Below are 14,304 nucleotides of genomic sequence, written 5' to 3'. Positions count from 1 at the left end.
GTTCACTGGGCAAAAGGCAGGAAACACTCCGGACAGGTCGCAAGTCTGTCACAGGGTAAACACTCATACCTAGGGGGACTTTAGTACCTCAAATGAACCAGTTTGCATGTCTTTGGACTGTTGGAGGAAACCAGAGCTCCTGGAGGAAACCAACTTAGACACAAGGAGAACATGAAAACTCCACACAGAAAAGGAATCAAACCCAGGACCTTCTTGCTGTGAGGCGACAGTGCTACCCACCGAGCCACCGTGAATTTGGCACCATGTGACTATGCAGCACTAACACTGCCCCAGTGTGCCATCTACCATTAAATAATGCAGCTGATATATTTTATTTCTCAAATTAGAGAACCTTGAAACTTCCTTGAGAATAAATGTCAGAAACAATAGTCACATAAATAGAAAAACAACCACCTGGAGGGACGCGGTTAATAGAGTTCCCTCCGTAAAATATTGCAAAGGTTAAGTTGACTCCTGGTGATGTATGTCAGGCCCTCAGAGAGGCCGGTCATAAATGCTTTCCTGTCCACCTCCTACTCATTTTTCTGTTCCACCATTCTGCTAGTTCACATCCCGCGAGTGTGCCTTATCTCTAATACCCCTGTTGCTTTTGGTCCTTCATGCCAGCTCGACTCTTTTCTTCTATTAATCTCTTGAACTGTGTATCTGTTTGGACTGGTACTGACACATTCTCAGGTCTGTGATATCTTTCTTCTCTTTTCTTTCTTTCTTCCCCCCCGAGCGTCCTCTTTATTTCACCTGTTTCTCTATTATTATTTCCACATTTTGTTTCACCTTCTTCTGCAGTCCACTCAATCCCTGTTCTGCTTCTGTTGTCTTTGACATTAGGACACATTTGATTATACAGTTTTATATGTGTATAGCTCAATTTTATAATACTTGTGGCTGAGAAGGACCATAGTCTAGCACACGCCCCCTCCAACACATGTGAGGCCATTGGGCTTCTTAACAGCCAGCAGTGGACTCCTACGTAGAGCTGTATTATGTACAAATGAAAGTGTTATACTCTAAATATTCATCTGCTGCTTAGACAGTAGAAGTCGATGTTGGAGTAGCAATGAGAGTCCCTATCCCAAAAGGCAGAAAACACCCTGGACTTTAGTAGCTTCATTAAACCAGTTTTCATATCTTTGAACTGTGTGAGAGATAAGTCAGATGTCATTTTGTACTGTTGGGACAGTAGAAGTAGCTGTTGGAGTGGCCACTATGATAATCTTTATCTATTAATCCTTTAATCAGACACAGCCAAGTGTCTCTAGAATGTCTCTAGCAACACCCTGGATGGAACGCCAGTCCATCGCAGGGAAGACACACACACACACACACACACACACACACACACACACACACACACACACACACACACATTCACCTATAGAGCAATTTAGTGTCTCCAATTAACCTGACTGCATGTTTTGGACTGTGGGAGCAAACCGGAGCTCCCGGAGGAAACCCACGCAGACATGGGGAAAGCATGCAAACTCCGCACAGAAAGGACCCAGACTGCCCCGCCTGGGGATCGAACACAGGACGTTCTTGCTGTGAGGTGACACCGTGCCACCCCATTTACTGATAACACTTTTGGCAATTTAGACAAACGGTTCACCTACTATGGGCAGTTGTAGCTAGCGGTTAGGGTACTGGACTAGCAATCGAAAGGTCGCTGGTTTTGCCACTGTTAGGCCCTTGAGCAAGGCTTTTAACCCTCAATTGCTCAAACAATATACTGTCACGGTACTGTAAGTCGCTTTGGATACAAGCGTCTGCTAAATGCCGAAATTGTAAATGTAAATGTACTGGCATGCAGGTTCGGCTTCAGCATTTTAGAGGCTGCAAGTAAAATTTTAGTCCCCGCCCCCCCCCCCCCCCACACACACACACACAGTGTAAATAGTTAATAATATAAAAGTACAGAATACATTTTAAATATGAGAGTCATCAGAACCTGCAGGGAGTCCCACATTTTCTGCTAAAACAAACAAAAAAAGAATACTAATCAGCTTGAGCTGCTTGTTAGTGTAAGCTTATTTCTGCCCCTAATACTGATTTATTACTGGTTAACAGATGCTGGTTGATGAATGTGTTCAAAACACACCACATGCTAATTCTCATGTCTTCTGGACATTTTATTTTCAGAGGATCTTTTAGCTCTAGGATAAATATTGCATTCGATTCTGAAACAAAACTATTAATGAGTGTAGATGACACATTGATAGATTATATCATTTTACTTTTGGCTATTTTTAATTAGGTGCTAGTAATGCCTTATTGGGGTTTTAGTTAAGTCAGAATTTTGGAGCTACTTATGTACCTGTGTTGATTATTGGCTGTGGTTACACTATCACTCCAGATTCCTAACTGTCTCAACCCTGTTACAATATTTTATAGAATTATTGGTCAAAATGTGTTACATAAAACACACTCAAACATTCTTCCACATGTATACAACACTCACTCTGCTTATGGAGAAGGTCAGGCCTGGCTTGCCAGAGCACACGCCCATGAAGCAAAAGCGAAGCTGCCAGTAAAACAGGTGCTCAGCTATAAAAGTGATGAGTGACAGCGCCATGGCCGCCCCCAGCATGTAGAAGACGCCGGCCATGTTGTCCACGTCCAGCTGGCTGCTCATCACCTCGTTCTTCTCATTGTGACAAATCCCAGTAAGCCACAGCGCCTCCAGCTCTTCCATCTCACCTGTGAAGAGAGAGAAAGAAAGATGGAGAAAGGAAATATGATGCAGATGGGGGAAGTAAGAGAAAGATGAGATAATAGTGAGATAAAAAAGGGGTAAGTGGGGGGGGGGGGGGGGGGGGGGTTAATAAAAAACACGAATGATTTTGAGAGGATGGGCAGAAAGGAAGAGATGTAAGTAACAGTGTAATTTCAGTAATTGGACCGATACAGAATTTGTATCAGTCCAGGGTATTGGTATCAGTCCTAGAGCATCCTTACATACACACACACAAATACACACACAATGTAGTAACATAGGCTGTGTGTCTAGAAGAGGAAACCGTGTTTGGGAGGCATAGTTGTGTGTGGTAAACTAATGACTACATTTGTCACGTTGCATTATTCCCAACTTTTTCCCTACAGAGTTCCTCCTCATTAATGATTGATTACAAGTGCCACTTGTAATTCAGCACTTAGGGCTAAAGGGGAGATAACAGTCCAAAAAAGACAAAGACAAACCTAAACGGATGCCAATAGAATTCAGGGCTATGGTTTATTTTCCTTGCACTTAAACGATGCCTGGATCATTGCAGTAATTTCACTGAGGCCTATATAGGTTGTTTAAAAGGCTAATCTTTATGTTTTGCTGGTAAACAAGCTATATATATATATATATATATATATATATATATATGTGTGTGTGTGTGTGTGTGTGTGTGTGTGTGTGTGTATACAGTGGTACTTCTGGGAGTGGCATTAAGTTTTAAAGGCGATGAGTTTCAAGGTATTTTTTCCCATATGGATGTATGCATTCCATGGTCCCGTGAAACTGCATATATTTTAGACTAATGTTAAGTAATGGGGTTGTTTTGACGGTTATTCCACACAAATGCAGATTCGTCTCATATTCACACTTTGATGATGTCTTACTGCATCGCTCAAGCCGAGCTCTGAACAAAGCGGCTGTTCATTGTTAATTTTAAATTAATTAAATAAATAAAAAAATTTAAATAAAAAGCTGAACATGTTGAGTTTAAGGTAAACATTGAGTTTAAGTTCTCGACAAAGGGCATCAAGTTTCAAAGATTTTGAGTTTAGGAGACGTTGAGTTACAAGGTACCACTGTATTTAAAATGCATTATGAAAATAAAAGTCAGTTCAATTAATCATATTTGGCCATCAATTAATGTGACCAAATAACCACATACATTTTTGACAGTTCAGAAAATAAATGTCTTACCTGAACTACCTGCCTTTGCCAACTCAAGTCAACAGGTAGAATTAATTAGTGATATTGACAGGGTGGTAGAAAATCCTGGCAGGTATTTTACTTTTTAAAGCAGTAAACTGACATTGTTGTTACTGTGCCAATTGTTTTAAGTATATTTGTTTTTTATTACATATAGTTTTAGGTACATTACATTAGGTAATCACACCAGGTAAATATTATATTGTAATAAAATGCATGTCTGTAATCATTTAAAAAATTGCGCTGTAGATCTTTCCACATGTGAGTTTGAATTATTTTTATATGCTTTCCCCAACACCTGACTAAAACTGCTTATTGAAATAAACCATAAATGCTTTTGTCTGGGTTACCTGTGTAAAGAAACTACAAAGTATTTAGTTTTGCAGCATTGTTTTAGTAAAAAATAGAAATATAATTAAGCAGGGCTTACCATCTCCAAACAACTGCAGAATGGCAAGGTCTACTGATCTCTTCCATCCTGAATCTTTCTGAATTGCAATACCATATCCTGTAGTAGCGAAGATATATCCGCTACCAATTGTCACCAGTTTGCAGCCTTCATCTCTGCCTGCCATGTAGTTTAAAACGGCAGCATCATAGATGAACGCATCCAGCTTACTGTCATGAACAGAAAAAGGGAAGAATCAATCAAACATCAAGGAGTGGCTCATTAACTGTATTTAATGAGTTAAAATCCACTGCTGTGTTTTTCAAAAAAAATTTTGTGCCTTTTCTACTTATATGTTACATAATGGGGCAGTTGTAGCCTAGTGGTTAAAGTACTGGACTAGTAAGCATAAGGTTGCTGGTTCAAACCCCACCACTGCCAGGTTGCCACTTTTGGGTCCTCGAGCAAGGCCCTTAACCCTCAGATGCTTAGACTGTATACTGAATGAAAGCATCTGTTAAATGCCAAAAATGTAAATGTAATAAAACAAATCACAAACCAAAAGCCATAATGCTGCATATACTGGACCAAAGATTTTGTCTGTGTAAGGTCTGAGCTCTGAGCATCATAAAGCAGGTCCAAACACAGAGATATGTAGTCCGAACGTTTAGTCTAGAAACAGTTTTTAATGTGTTAAGATATCTTTGTTTCCCATATCTGACAAATATTTTACTGTTATTTAGAAAAAAAAGAAGAAGTGACTGTTCACTTTTCTCTAAATTTTTATCTCTATATAATCTTGGGCGGTAGCACTGTCGCCTCACAGCAAGAAGGTCATGGGTTTGATTCCCAGGTGGACCGGTCTGGGTCCTTTCTGTCTGGAGTTTGCATGTTCTCCCCGTGTCTGCATGTGTTTTCTCCGGGAGCTCTGGTTTCCTCCCACAGACCAAAGACATGCAAGTGAGGTGAATTGGAGATACTAAATGGTCCATGACTGTGTTTGATATTAAAAGACTTGAACTGATGAATCTTGTGTAACCAGTAACTACCTGTCATGTCATGAATGTAACCAAAGTGTGTAAAACATGACGTTAAAATCCTAATAAATAAATAAACAACTGTACAATCTTGACCTCATTTGATCTGATGCTATTAACCACTGTGTGTCCACTCAGCACGTAATCATATCCTATGCAAAAGCCATTTGATCCTTTCACTGTCTCTCTCATCCTTTTTCTTACCCCGATTTTAGGCTATAAAGAGCCTCATCTACATTTTTCTGGTGAAAGCTGGTCATGTAGCTGTGCATCTCTTTGTAGTTGTTTCTAATGTTCCTCTCTGTGCTGCCGTTGGGAACCGTGCCAAAACGGAACGGAGGAGAGAAGTCGTTTGGACGCTGGAACTGTAGGCAGAGTGACGGAGAGAAAAAGGACAGATTGGGAAAGAGGAAAATGATTCAGTGAGATTTTACTGGACCAGTTAGGTAATTAGTTAAACGTAACACATTCACTGGAACGTAAAAGCCTGTGAATACTTAATTAGACAAAAGATTGTACTTTTCATGCCCTTATTAACACAATATTCATTAATGCTAAGTTAAAATAAATAATTTACATTACTGGCTGTAAACTAACAAATCTAACTATATATAAATCCTATACTAAAGACCTGTCAAAGTGGGCATCCTGAAAAAATCACAACAAGAATAAAATTTAGTGCTAAATGAGGTAAATGCTGTTAAGCAACGAACTTGATGTTTTCTGGTGCTTTTGAAAGATGGGACAAAACCTTTGGCAGGAATACGGAATCATTATTTAAAGGAAAAAACCCCACAAAACTTAAACCTCAGGATGTAAAGCAAGATGTAGGGTGTATCAGGGTTATGGGCTTATTTGCTGCCTCAATCATAGAGAGAAAAATGTCAGGTTAGTGATTTGAATAGTTATATAGAACTTTTATAAACAGCTTATAATAAATTGGATAATGCAACAAGACAACAAATAAAACATACACCGATCAGGCATAACATTATGACCACCTTCCTACTATTGTGTTGGTCCCCCTTTTGCTGCCCCATACACAACAAACTGTGATGCACTGTGTATTCTGACATCTTTCTATCAGAACCAGCATTAACTTCTTCAGCAATTTGAGCTACAGTAGCTCGTACCACACAGGCCAGCCTTCGCTCCCCATGTGCATCAATGAGCCTTGGCCGCCCATGACCCTGTCACCGGTTTACCACTGTTCCTTCCTTGGACCATTTTTGATAGATACTGACCACTGCAGACTGGGAACACTCCATAAGAGCTGCTGTTTTGGAAATGCTCTGATGCAGTCGTCTAGTCATCACAATTAGGCTCTTGTCAAACTTGCTCAAATCCTTACGCTTGCCCATTTTTCCTGCCTCTAACACATCAACTTTGAGGATAAAATGTTCACTTGCTGCCTAATATATACCACCTACTAACCCACTAGGTGCCGTGATGAAGAGATAATCAGTGTTATTCACTTCACCCGTCAGTGGTCATAATGTTATGCATTGTCGGTGTATATCCACCAGTTATGAGTGTCATCCCACCCTTACGTGAAATTTTACATGGCATAACATGAGGGCTGTTCCGGAAAAATCTGTCATTTTTTCCTCACTGTTATGCAGGTTCAATCAGGGTAAAACGTAAATGTTGCAGCTGCTAAAAAAGGTTTTAACAGTTACTAAATTGTTACTAAATTAACCATAAATTAATGAATAACACAATATAACACAAATATTTTAAAATATGTCACAACACAGTGTTAGTCCCATTATACTACAGTACATTCATGTGCTGCCCAGAAGCAATAATACAAAAAAAATCAGTGCATCAATTTTCAGGGTCTTCAGGAGCCTCTCAAAGTCAGTTCTCCTTGCCTGTTTTATCAGCAGTAACCTAGTTCCCATTAGCCCAATAATTTCTCATTTTTAAAGGCCAATCGCAGAGTTTCAAGAACACAACAAACACAACCAGGATAGGCACAGCAATTAATGTGACCGGCCACTGGTGTATTTCAAACATCTAGGCCAACTGCAGGCAATTTAACTACATTTGTTTCCAACTGAGATGCAATAACACACCCAGTAAATGCACATTTCCTAAATTAAACTGACAGAACACATTCAGACTACATTTACGTTTAAAGCTAAACTAAGCAGAGGCTTACTGTAGGCATTAAAGAGGACGAATTGTTTCCACCTGGGTACCATCTATGTAATGTACTCCTGCACCTGGACAGCTTAGCTCACGGTATCAAGACGCTTAAGAAATATTGGCTCAAGACTTTGCAGCTGGCTTGTTTTGTAACAGGTTACACAGTTAGGAGGAAAGACTAGTGAATAGTGATTGGTGAAACGTTTTTAAAAATCTCAGAGGAAGGAGGGTGAGGATGATTACATCTGGGTCCTAAATCTTAATTGTATTAATTCTATAACAAAGTGTGTGCCAATGTCTTATGACTCTTGCTTTTGAGTTTGCACAAGACCATGTCCGTGCAACCAGGTGTGCTGAGGAGGCCCTTGGCTATTAATAAAGCCTGGTTAAGAGCCTGTGGCTGGGATAAGTGTTCCTGCAATCAATTAGTCAAACAGCAGCAAAGCTCTGAGGTAAGGACATATTTTACAATTATACCATACATTAACTAGCCATCACACTTCTACATTTTACACACAGAAGAAAAGTAAGTTATTATCTTGCTTGGTATCTTAGTGTGAAGCTAATGCTCATATCCTATTTAAAGTATTAGTAATTTCCTAGACAAAAAAAGCATAGGCATAACATTATGACCACTGACAGGTGAAGTGAATGACACTGACTATCTCTTCATCACGGCACCTGTTAGTGGGTGGGATATATTACGCAGCAAGTGAACATTTTATCCTCAAAGTTGATGTTAGAAGCAGGAAAAATGGGCAAGCGTAAGGATTTGAGTGAGTTTGACAAGGGTCAAATAGTGATGGCTAGACGACTGGGTCAGAGCATCTCCAAAACTGCAGCTCTTGTGGGGTGTTCCTGGTCTGCAGTGGTCAGTATCTATCAAAAGTGGGCCAAAGAAGGAACAGTGGCTCATTGATGCATGTGGGGAGCCAAGACTGGTCCGAGTGGTCCGATCCAACAGACGAGCTACTGTAGCTCAAATTGCTGAAGAAGTTAATGCTGGTTCTGATAAAAAGATGTCAGAATACACAGTGCATCGCAGTTTGTTGCGTATGGGGCAGCAAAAGGGGGGCCGACACAATATTAAGAAGGTGGTCATAATGTTATGCCTTGTAGGTGTAAATTCTTGTGATAGAATCTGCTGATATCTGCATTCAAAAAGTTTAATAATATAATCATGATATTGTGGTAACAAGTGAAGCATTCTGTACAGTGACGTACTTATTAGGCCTGTTGTAAAGGGACAAATGAACCTAAAGCATGCAAGCAAAATTTCTCCTCACAGATAACAGGGCAACCTGACCCCTCTCACTAAAAGGGTTCAATTATTTGGGCCTGTCCTGTGTTCTTGTTTAATGCCATAAAATATTTGCCCATTTATCGAAAATATATTTCGTTCCTCTCTGTAAACCAGTATTTATTTATTTTCTCTTTTAACACCTATTAAATAATGATGCCATATTAAATAAAGATTGTAATGTAGTTACTTGGACATAAAGTCAGTGCATTGTCATTTTTAGAAAGTACAGTAAGAGAATAATAAGCATAACCACTTTTGTTTCTGATATTAATGTACCCCCAGTGCCTTCCACGCGTTAATATTAAAAGCTAAATAAAAACGCAAGAAACTGTTCATAAAACACAAATGAATAACATTTGTACATTAACACAGAGGATTCTGGGCCATTACAGCTTGAGGACATTAGAAGTAAGAAATAATTAGTTTTATTCAGCATTGCTGTTTAATTTTGACCTGTTCCTCTTGGCAAACTGTCTCCAATTTCCCAAAGCTAAAAGGTTGGATCTAAATTTTTAATAGGACTTTTAATGAGTTAGGAGATTGGCTGGGTCATGCAAGCACCTTTACCTTCTTTTTTAGAAACCAGTCTTAAGTTATTTTGGTTGTATGTTTGTTGGTGTTGTCTCGTTAATCAATCAGATTAGTTTTTTTGCTCATAAAATTATATGATTCATGCATTTTTCATTCAATGGCTTGTAATGCCAAAAAACAGAAGTCCCATACATTGATAGTCTGATGTCCACACCTCACTGGGGTGTTCTTGAGATCACTGCCACAAAGAAATCCATGCTTCATCATCTGACCCAAGCACATAGCTATATCATATCATATACTGTATCAATATTACATATAAGTATATTATCATACAGTATATCATATAGGGTGGCACGGTGGCTCGGTGGGTAGCACTGTCACCTCACAGCAAGAAGGTCCTGGGTTTAATCCCCAGGCGGGGCAGTCCGAGTCCTTTCTGTGTGGAGTTTGCATGTTCTCCCTGTGTCTGCGTGGGTTTCCTCCGGAAGCTCAGGTTTCCTCCCACAGTCCAAAAACATGCAGTCAGGTTAATTGGAGACACTGAATTGCCCTGTAGGTGAATGGGTGTGTGTATGTGTGTCTGCCCTGCAATGGACTTTTTTACAGCATCTTTCTGCAGCATCCCAGGCAATATATATGAATTAAATAATATGCAAGGTGTCCCTAAAATACACACACATACATCTTTCCTTTATGGAAAATACGCATTTTGCCTATGTGTCCAGACTTTAGGGACACCATGTAAGTATGGTAAGAAAAATTATGGAATTATGGGACTCTACCCGTCTGTCAATCTTGCTATCTGTCAATTCAGAAAGGCCCCTAAAACACACCTATTCTGGGTATGGAGGTGGTTTGTGTGTTTGGCCTTAAAAAAAAAAACACCAAACAGATGCAGTGGTTTAAAACAGCTTCACTTAACTCCCAATAATTTTGCTGACTACACATTTAACTGATTTAAATGTGCTTGTTACGTTAAGTTGTTGCTGCTGCGTTATTAAAGCAGATCTACGGAGCCCCTAAGGTGACATCCCCTGAAAAGAAAATAACGCGTGGCCACGACTTATTAACGCGTTCCCACGCCTTATTAACGCGTGGCCACGACTTACTTAACGCGTTCCCACGCCTTACTAACGCGTGGCCACGACTTAGTAACGCGTTCCCACGCCTTAATAACGCGTGGCCACGACTTAGTAACGCGTTCCCACGCCTTAATAACGCGTGGCCACGACTTAGTAAGGAGTGAGAATGAGATCGTGGCCACGACTTAAAAAGGTTGAAACAGTTGAATATTGTTTACTCTGTTTACTTTCTTGACTATCGTGTCAATAAACAGAATGGATGATTAAAGCATTGTACTTGCTTACTTTATATTTATTACATCTACAACAGTAGCGAACATTAACGTGTGTATAAACATTACTATGACAACTCGCATACGTCTGTGTGTGCGTAACAGTTCCGTACTGAAACATAAAACCATCACACGTTCTATACATTCACACATGTTGTTAGCCGTAGATCGTTTGTTTTGGAGCCTTGATGTAATATGCAGTCTCTCTCCTGGGTGTAGCAGATGATCACACCATATTCAACTGTTTCCCCTAACAACATGTGTTAATGTATGGAACGTGTGATGGTTTTATGTTTCAGTACGGAACTGTTACGCACACACAGACGTATGCGAGTTGTCATAGTAATGTTTATACACACGTTAATGTTCGCTACTGTTGTAGATGTAATAAATATAAAGTAAGCAAGTACAATGCTTTAATCATCCATTCTGTTTATTGACACGATAGTCAAGAAAGTAAACAGAGTAAACAATATTCAACTGTTTCAACCTTTTTAAGTCGTGGCCACGATCTCATTCCCACTCCTTACTAAGTCGTGGCCACGCGTTATTAAGGCGTGGGAACGCGTTACTAAGTCGTGGCCACGCGTTATTAAGGCGTGGGAACGCGTTACTAAGTCGTGGCCACGCGTTAGTAAGGCGTGGGAACGCGTTAAGTAAGTCGTGGCCACGTGTTACTAAGGCGTGGGAACGCGCTACTAAGTCGTGGCCACGCGTTAGTAAGGCGTGGGAACGCGTTAAGTAAGTCGTGGCCACGCGTTAGTAAGGCGTGGGAACGCGTTAAGTAAGTCGTGGCCACGCGTTAGTAAGGCGTGGGAACGCGTTAATAAGTCGTGGCCACGCGTAATTTTTTTTTCAGGGGATGTCACCTTAGGGGCTCCGTACAGATCAACTAAAATTGGCCATTTTTTAAATGTAAAAAAAGCTGTGTATTGCCAAAGCAAACGTTTCCTTAAAACCATTAATAAGAAAAAACTGGACTAATAACATCACTGTGTATGTATAAAGCAGAATAATAACTCAACTATATTTTAGAGACTGAATTTTTTACTAATAAATCATGTAGTCTGTGCGACTGCCTTCTAGTCTGTGCTTCTGCATTAATTTTCAGGGACCTTCACTTTCTATACATTACAGAAACAGTGATCTGACTGGCCCAGTATTTTCAGCTTCCTCTTGCTTACGTTTAAAGGAAAATTGCATTTTTACATTTATTTAATTTATATTACAATTATGTTACAAAATAACAAGAAGTGACTGTTCCACTTTAAACAACTCTCCAGTCACAAATGATTTTACCACTGCCATAAGCTAGAAATCTGGTGTAGCACTGAAAAATGTTATTAGGACAGAATATTTTGTGGGCTGTTCAAGCTGGCAGACATGCCATTTCCAATTGGTTTGGTAAAGTCAATAAATATATAGTTAGTCCAGTGCTGCTATTGACGTTTGTTCTATATGATAGCAATTACTCACCAAGGAATTGATATTGATTTTTAAACAATTTACACTTATTTGAGAGAACAGTGTAGCTAATAATGGCAAAAATTGTTTAGACAACATACTATGTTGTTAATGATATTTTAAAACAATCTTATTAGTAAGGGGCTGGCACAGATGGGTGCTGGGTTTCAAATCAACCAAGCAGAACTTTACTTACTTACACCAATTAAATAAATTAGTCCAGGCCTTCCAAATGCTGTTTATGTAGTTGTAGGTAAAACGATGAAAGCTGCAGCCACATAAACACTTTGCTGTTGAAATTATGGCTGTCATGAGTCCAGTTGATCATTGAGTGGGTCTCTGTCTTTTTAAATGACTGATGTCTTGTAAGTGTAGCTCCTGCTTTGTTTGAACAAAGCCACAACAGATCTTTGTGTATAAGAGGTCCACAATTCATCTTACTTCGAGAGTGCTTGTGTCCCAACAGAGATAAGAACAATATTAAGGACATTAATTCATTTGATTTTAAAGCACCCCATGGTTGATTTGGCAGTGTGTTTGGGGTTACTGTGTTGCTGAACTTACTTTGCAGTTTAGGCTTTGGCAAAAGAGGGATTTCTTTCATCTGAGATCTCTTTAATTTTTACTACAATCCTGATCAGACCGTCATTACCTGCTGCTTAAGGGCATCTTCAAAACATGATGCTGGCACAACTGTGTTTTACAAAGGTTATGGTGTTACCTGGCTGATGTGGCTTGCTAGATTTTACTACACATACTACCTAACATTCAATCAAAAATGTTTTACTGTAGTATTATTAGACAAGTCTTTCATCTACTCTTGTTACAAAGTCATCAAAGTGAAATTTTTTTAATTATTTTGAATAAAGTGAGTTGGTAAAATAATGAAAGATTGTTTTCTGATTACAACATGTATTAATACTTTTTAATTATTATTTTCATTTTATTTTTTCCTAGTTGATTTATTGATTAAAGTCAAGTCCTTTATGTCCAGTATAGTTGTAATGTGCAATTGTTCATTAAAAAAACAACAATACTACACAGCCATATTTTTTCCTCACTAGAAACCTCTGACCAGTATTACTTTTGAACATCTGATGTAGTTTAGGTGCTTAATATGTTTTTAAAGAGCTGTATTGTGTTATTTAACTACTATTTTCTTAAGTTTAATATATTTTGATGCCAGTCTTGGATTTATAGATAAATTCTTATTACCTTTTTGTCGCTAAGGCCTGTCACCTGGTCAACATACTCTTCTTGGATCATGAAGGCAGCCAGGTTAGCAGTGTAGCTGGCCAGGAAGATGACAGCGAAAAAGGCCCACACCGACACCATGATCTTACTGGTGGTGCCTTTAGGATTCTGTACAGGCACAGAGTTGTTGAAGACCAGACCCCAGAGCAGCCATACGGCCTTACCTATGGTGAACGAGGGGCCACCCGGCTCTAAAGTGAGAGAAACAGAGAGAGAACACATCGCAGAGAAAGAAACAAGAATTAAGCCCAAGGAAGACATATAAGGTGAAAGAGTAAGAGTTAAGCTGAATTAAAGGTAAAAAGCAAAGCTGGGTGAATGCAAGTGGCAGCATATTTTAAAGAATCTGAAACTGTAATTTGAGGTAAAAAGATATAGTGCTTTCAGAAGGCTAGACAGTGAAATAAAACGACACAGAGGGACTTGCCGGTATGTTGGAGAAAATTAAGAGCGGCTTTTAAGCGCAGTACAACACGCTTATGTAACAGGGACGTGTCATTAAATGTAAGCCTGGGGGCGAGAGGAGAAATCTGTAGGCACAGTTTCTACCGCATGCGTTTAAGTGCATGGTACATAATACTGTCAGACAAACAGGTACAGTTTAGTTCCACAGGATAAAAACATTAAAAGCGTACCTGCAAAGGCACAACAGTGTTCTTTTTCTCTTTTGTACAGTTCTTTTTATTTGCTAATAGAGATAATTGAGGGGAAAATGACATTTGTACGCAGGAGTACATTGGTACTGCTATTGAACTAGCCTGTGACCGTGGTCATTATAAGCCATTTATGTACCTTTAATCAATTTTGGATGTAATTTACATTCAATTTCATCAATGTGGATCACTGTAGAGTCTTCTGTAAGCAGCAGTAGGGAGG

At 39.3% G+C, this 14,304-nt stretch overlaps 1 protein-coding gene across 1 annotated transcript in view; it reads right to left on the bottom strand.

The window, feature by feature from the left end:
• The window catches only part of grin2bb (glutamate receptor, ionotropic, N-methyl D-aspartate 2B, genome duplicate b), a 144,217-nt gene that overhangs the window by 3,675 nt on the left and 126,238 nt on the right, over window positions 1-14,304 (bottom strand). The window contains exons 11-14 of the mRNA XM_063009807.1: window positions 13,390-13,619; window positions 5,573-5,733; window positions 4,374-4,561; window positions 2,477-2,715 (exon numbers count right to left, since the gene is read on the bottom strand). Coding sequence (XP_062865877.1) covers window positions 2,477-2,715; window positions 4,374-4,561; window positions 5,573-5,733; window positions 13,390-13,619 — 818 coding nt within the window. The remainder of the gene's footprint in view (window positions 1-2,476; window positions 2,716-4,373; window positions 4,562-5,572; window positions 5,734-13,389; window positions 13,620-14,304) is intronic.

This window comes from Trichomycterus rosablanca, chromosome 15 (genome assembly GCF_030014385.1).
Source record: "Trichomycterus rosablanca isolate fTriRos1 chromosome 15, fTriRos1.hap1, whole genome shotgun sequence".
Taxonomy (NCBI): Eukaryota; Metazoa; Chordata; class Actinopteri; order Siluriformes; family Trichomycteridae; genus Trichomycterus; species Trichomycterus rosablanca.
Note: the sequence above shows the minus strand (reverse complement) of the source record. Positions and strands in the feature narration are given on the sequence as shown.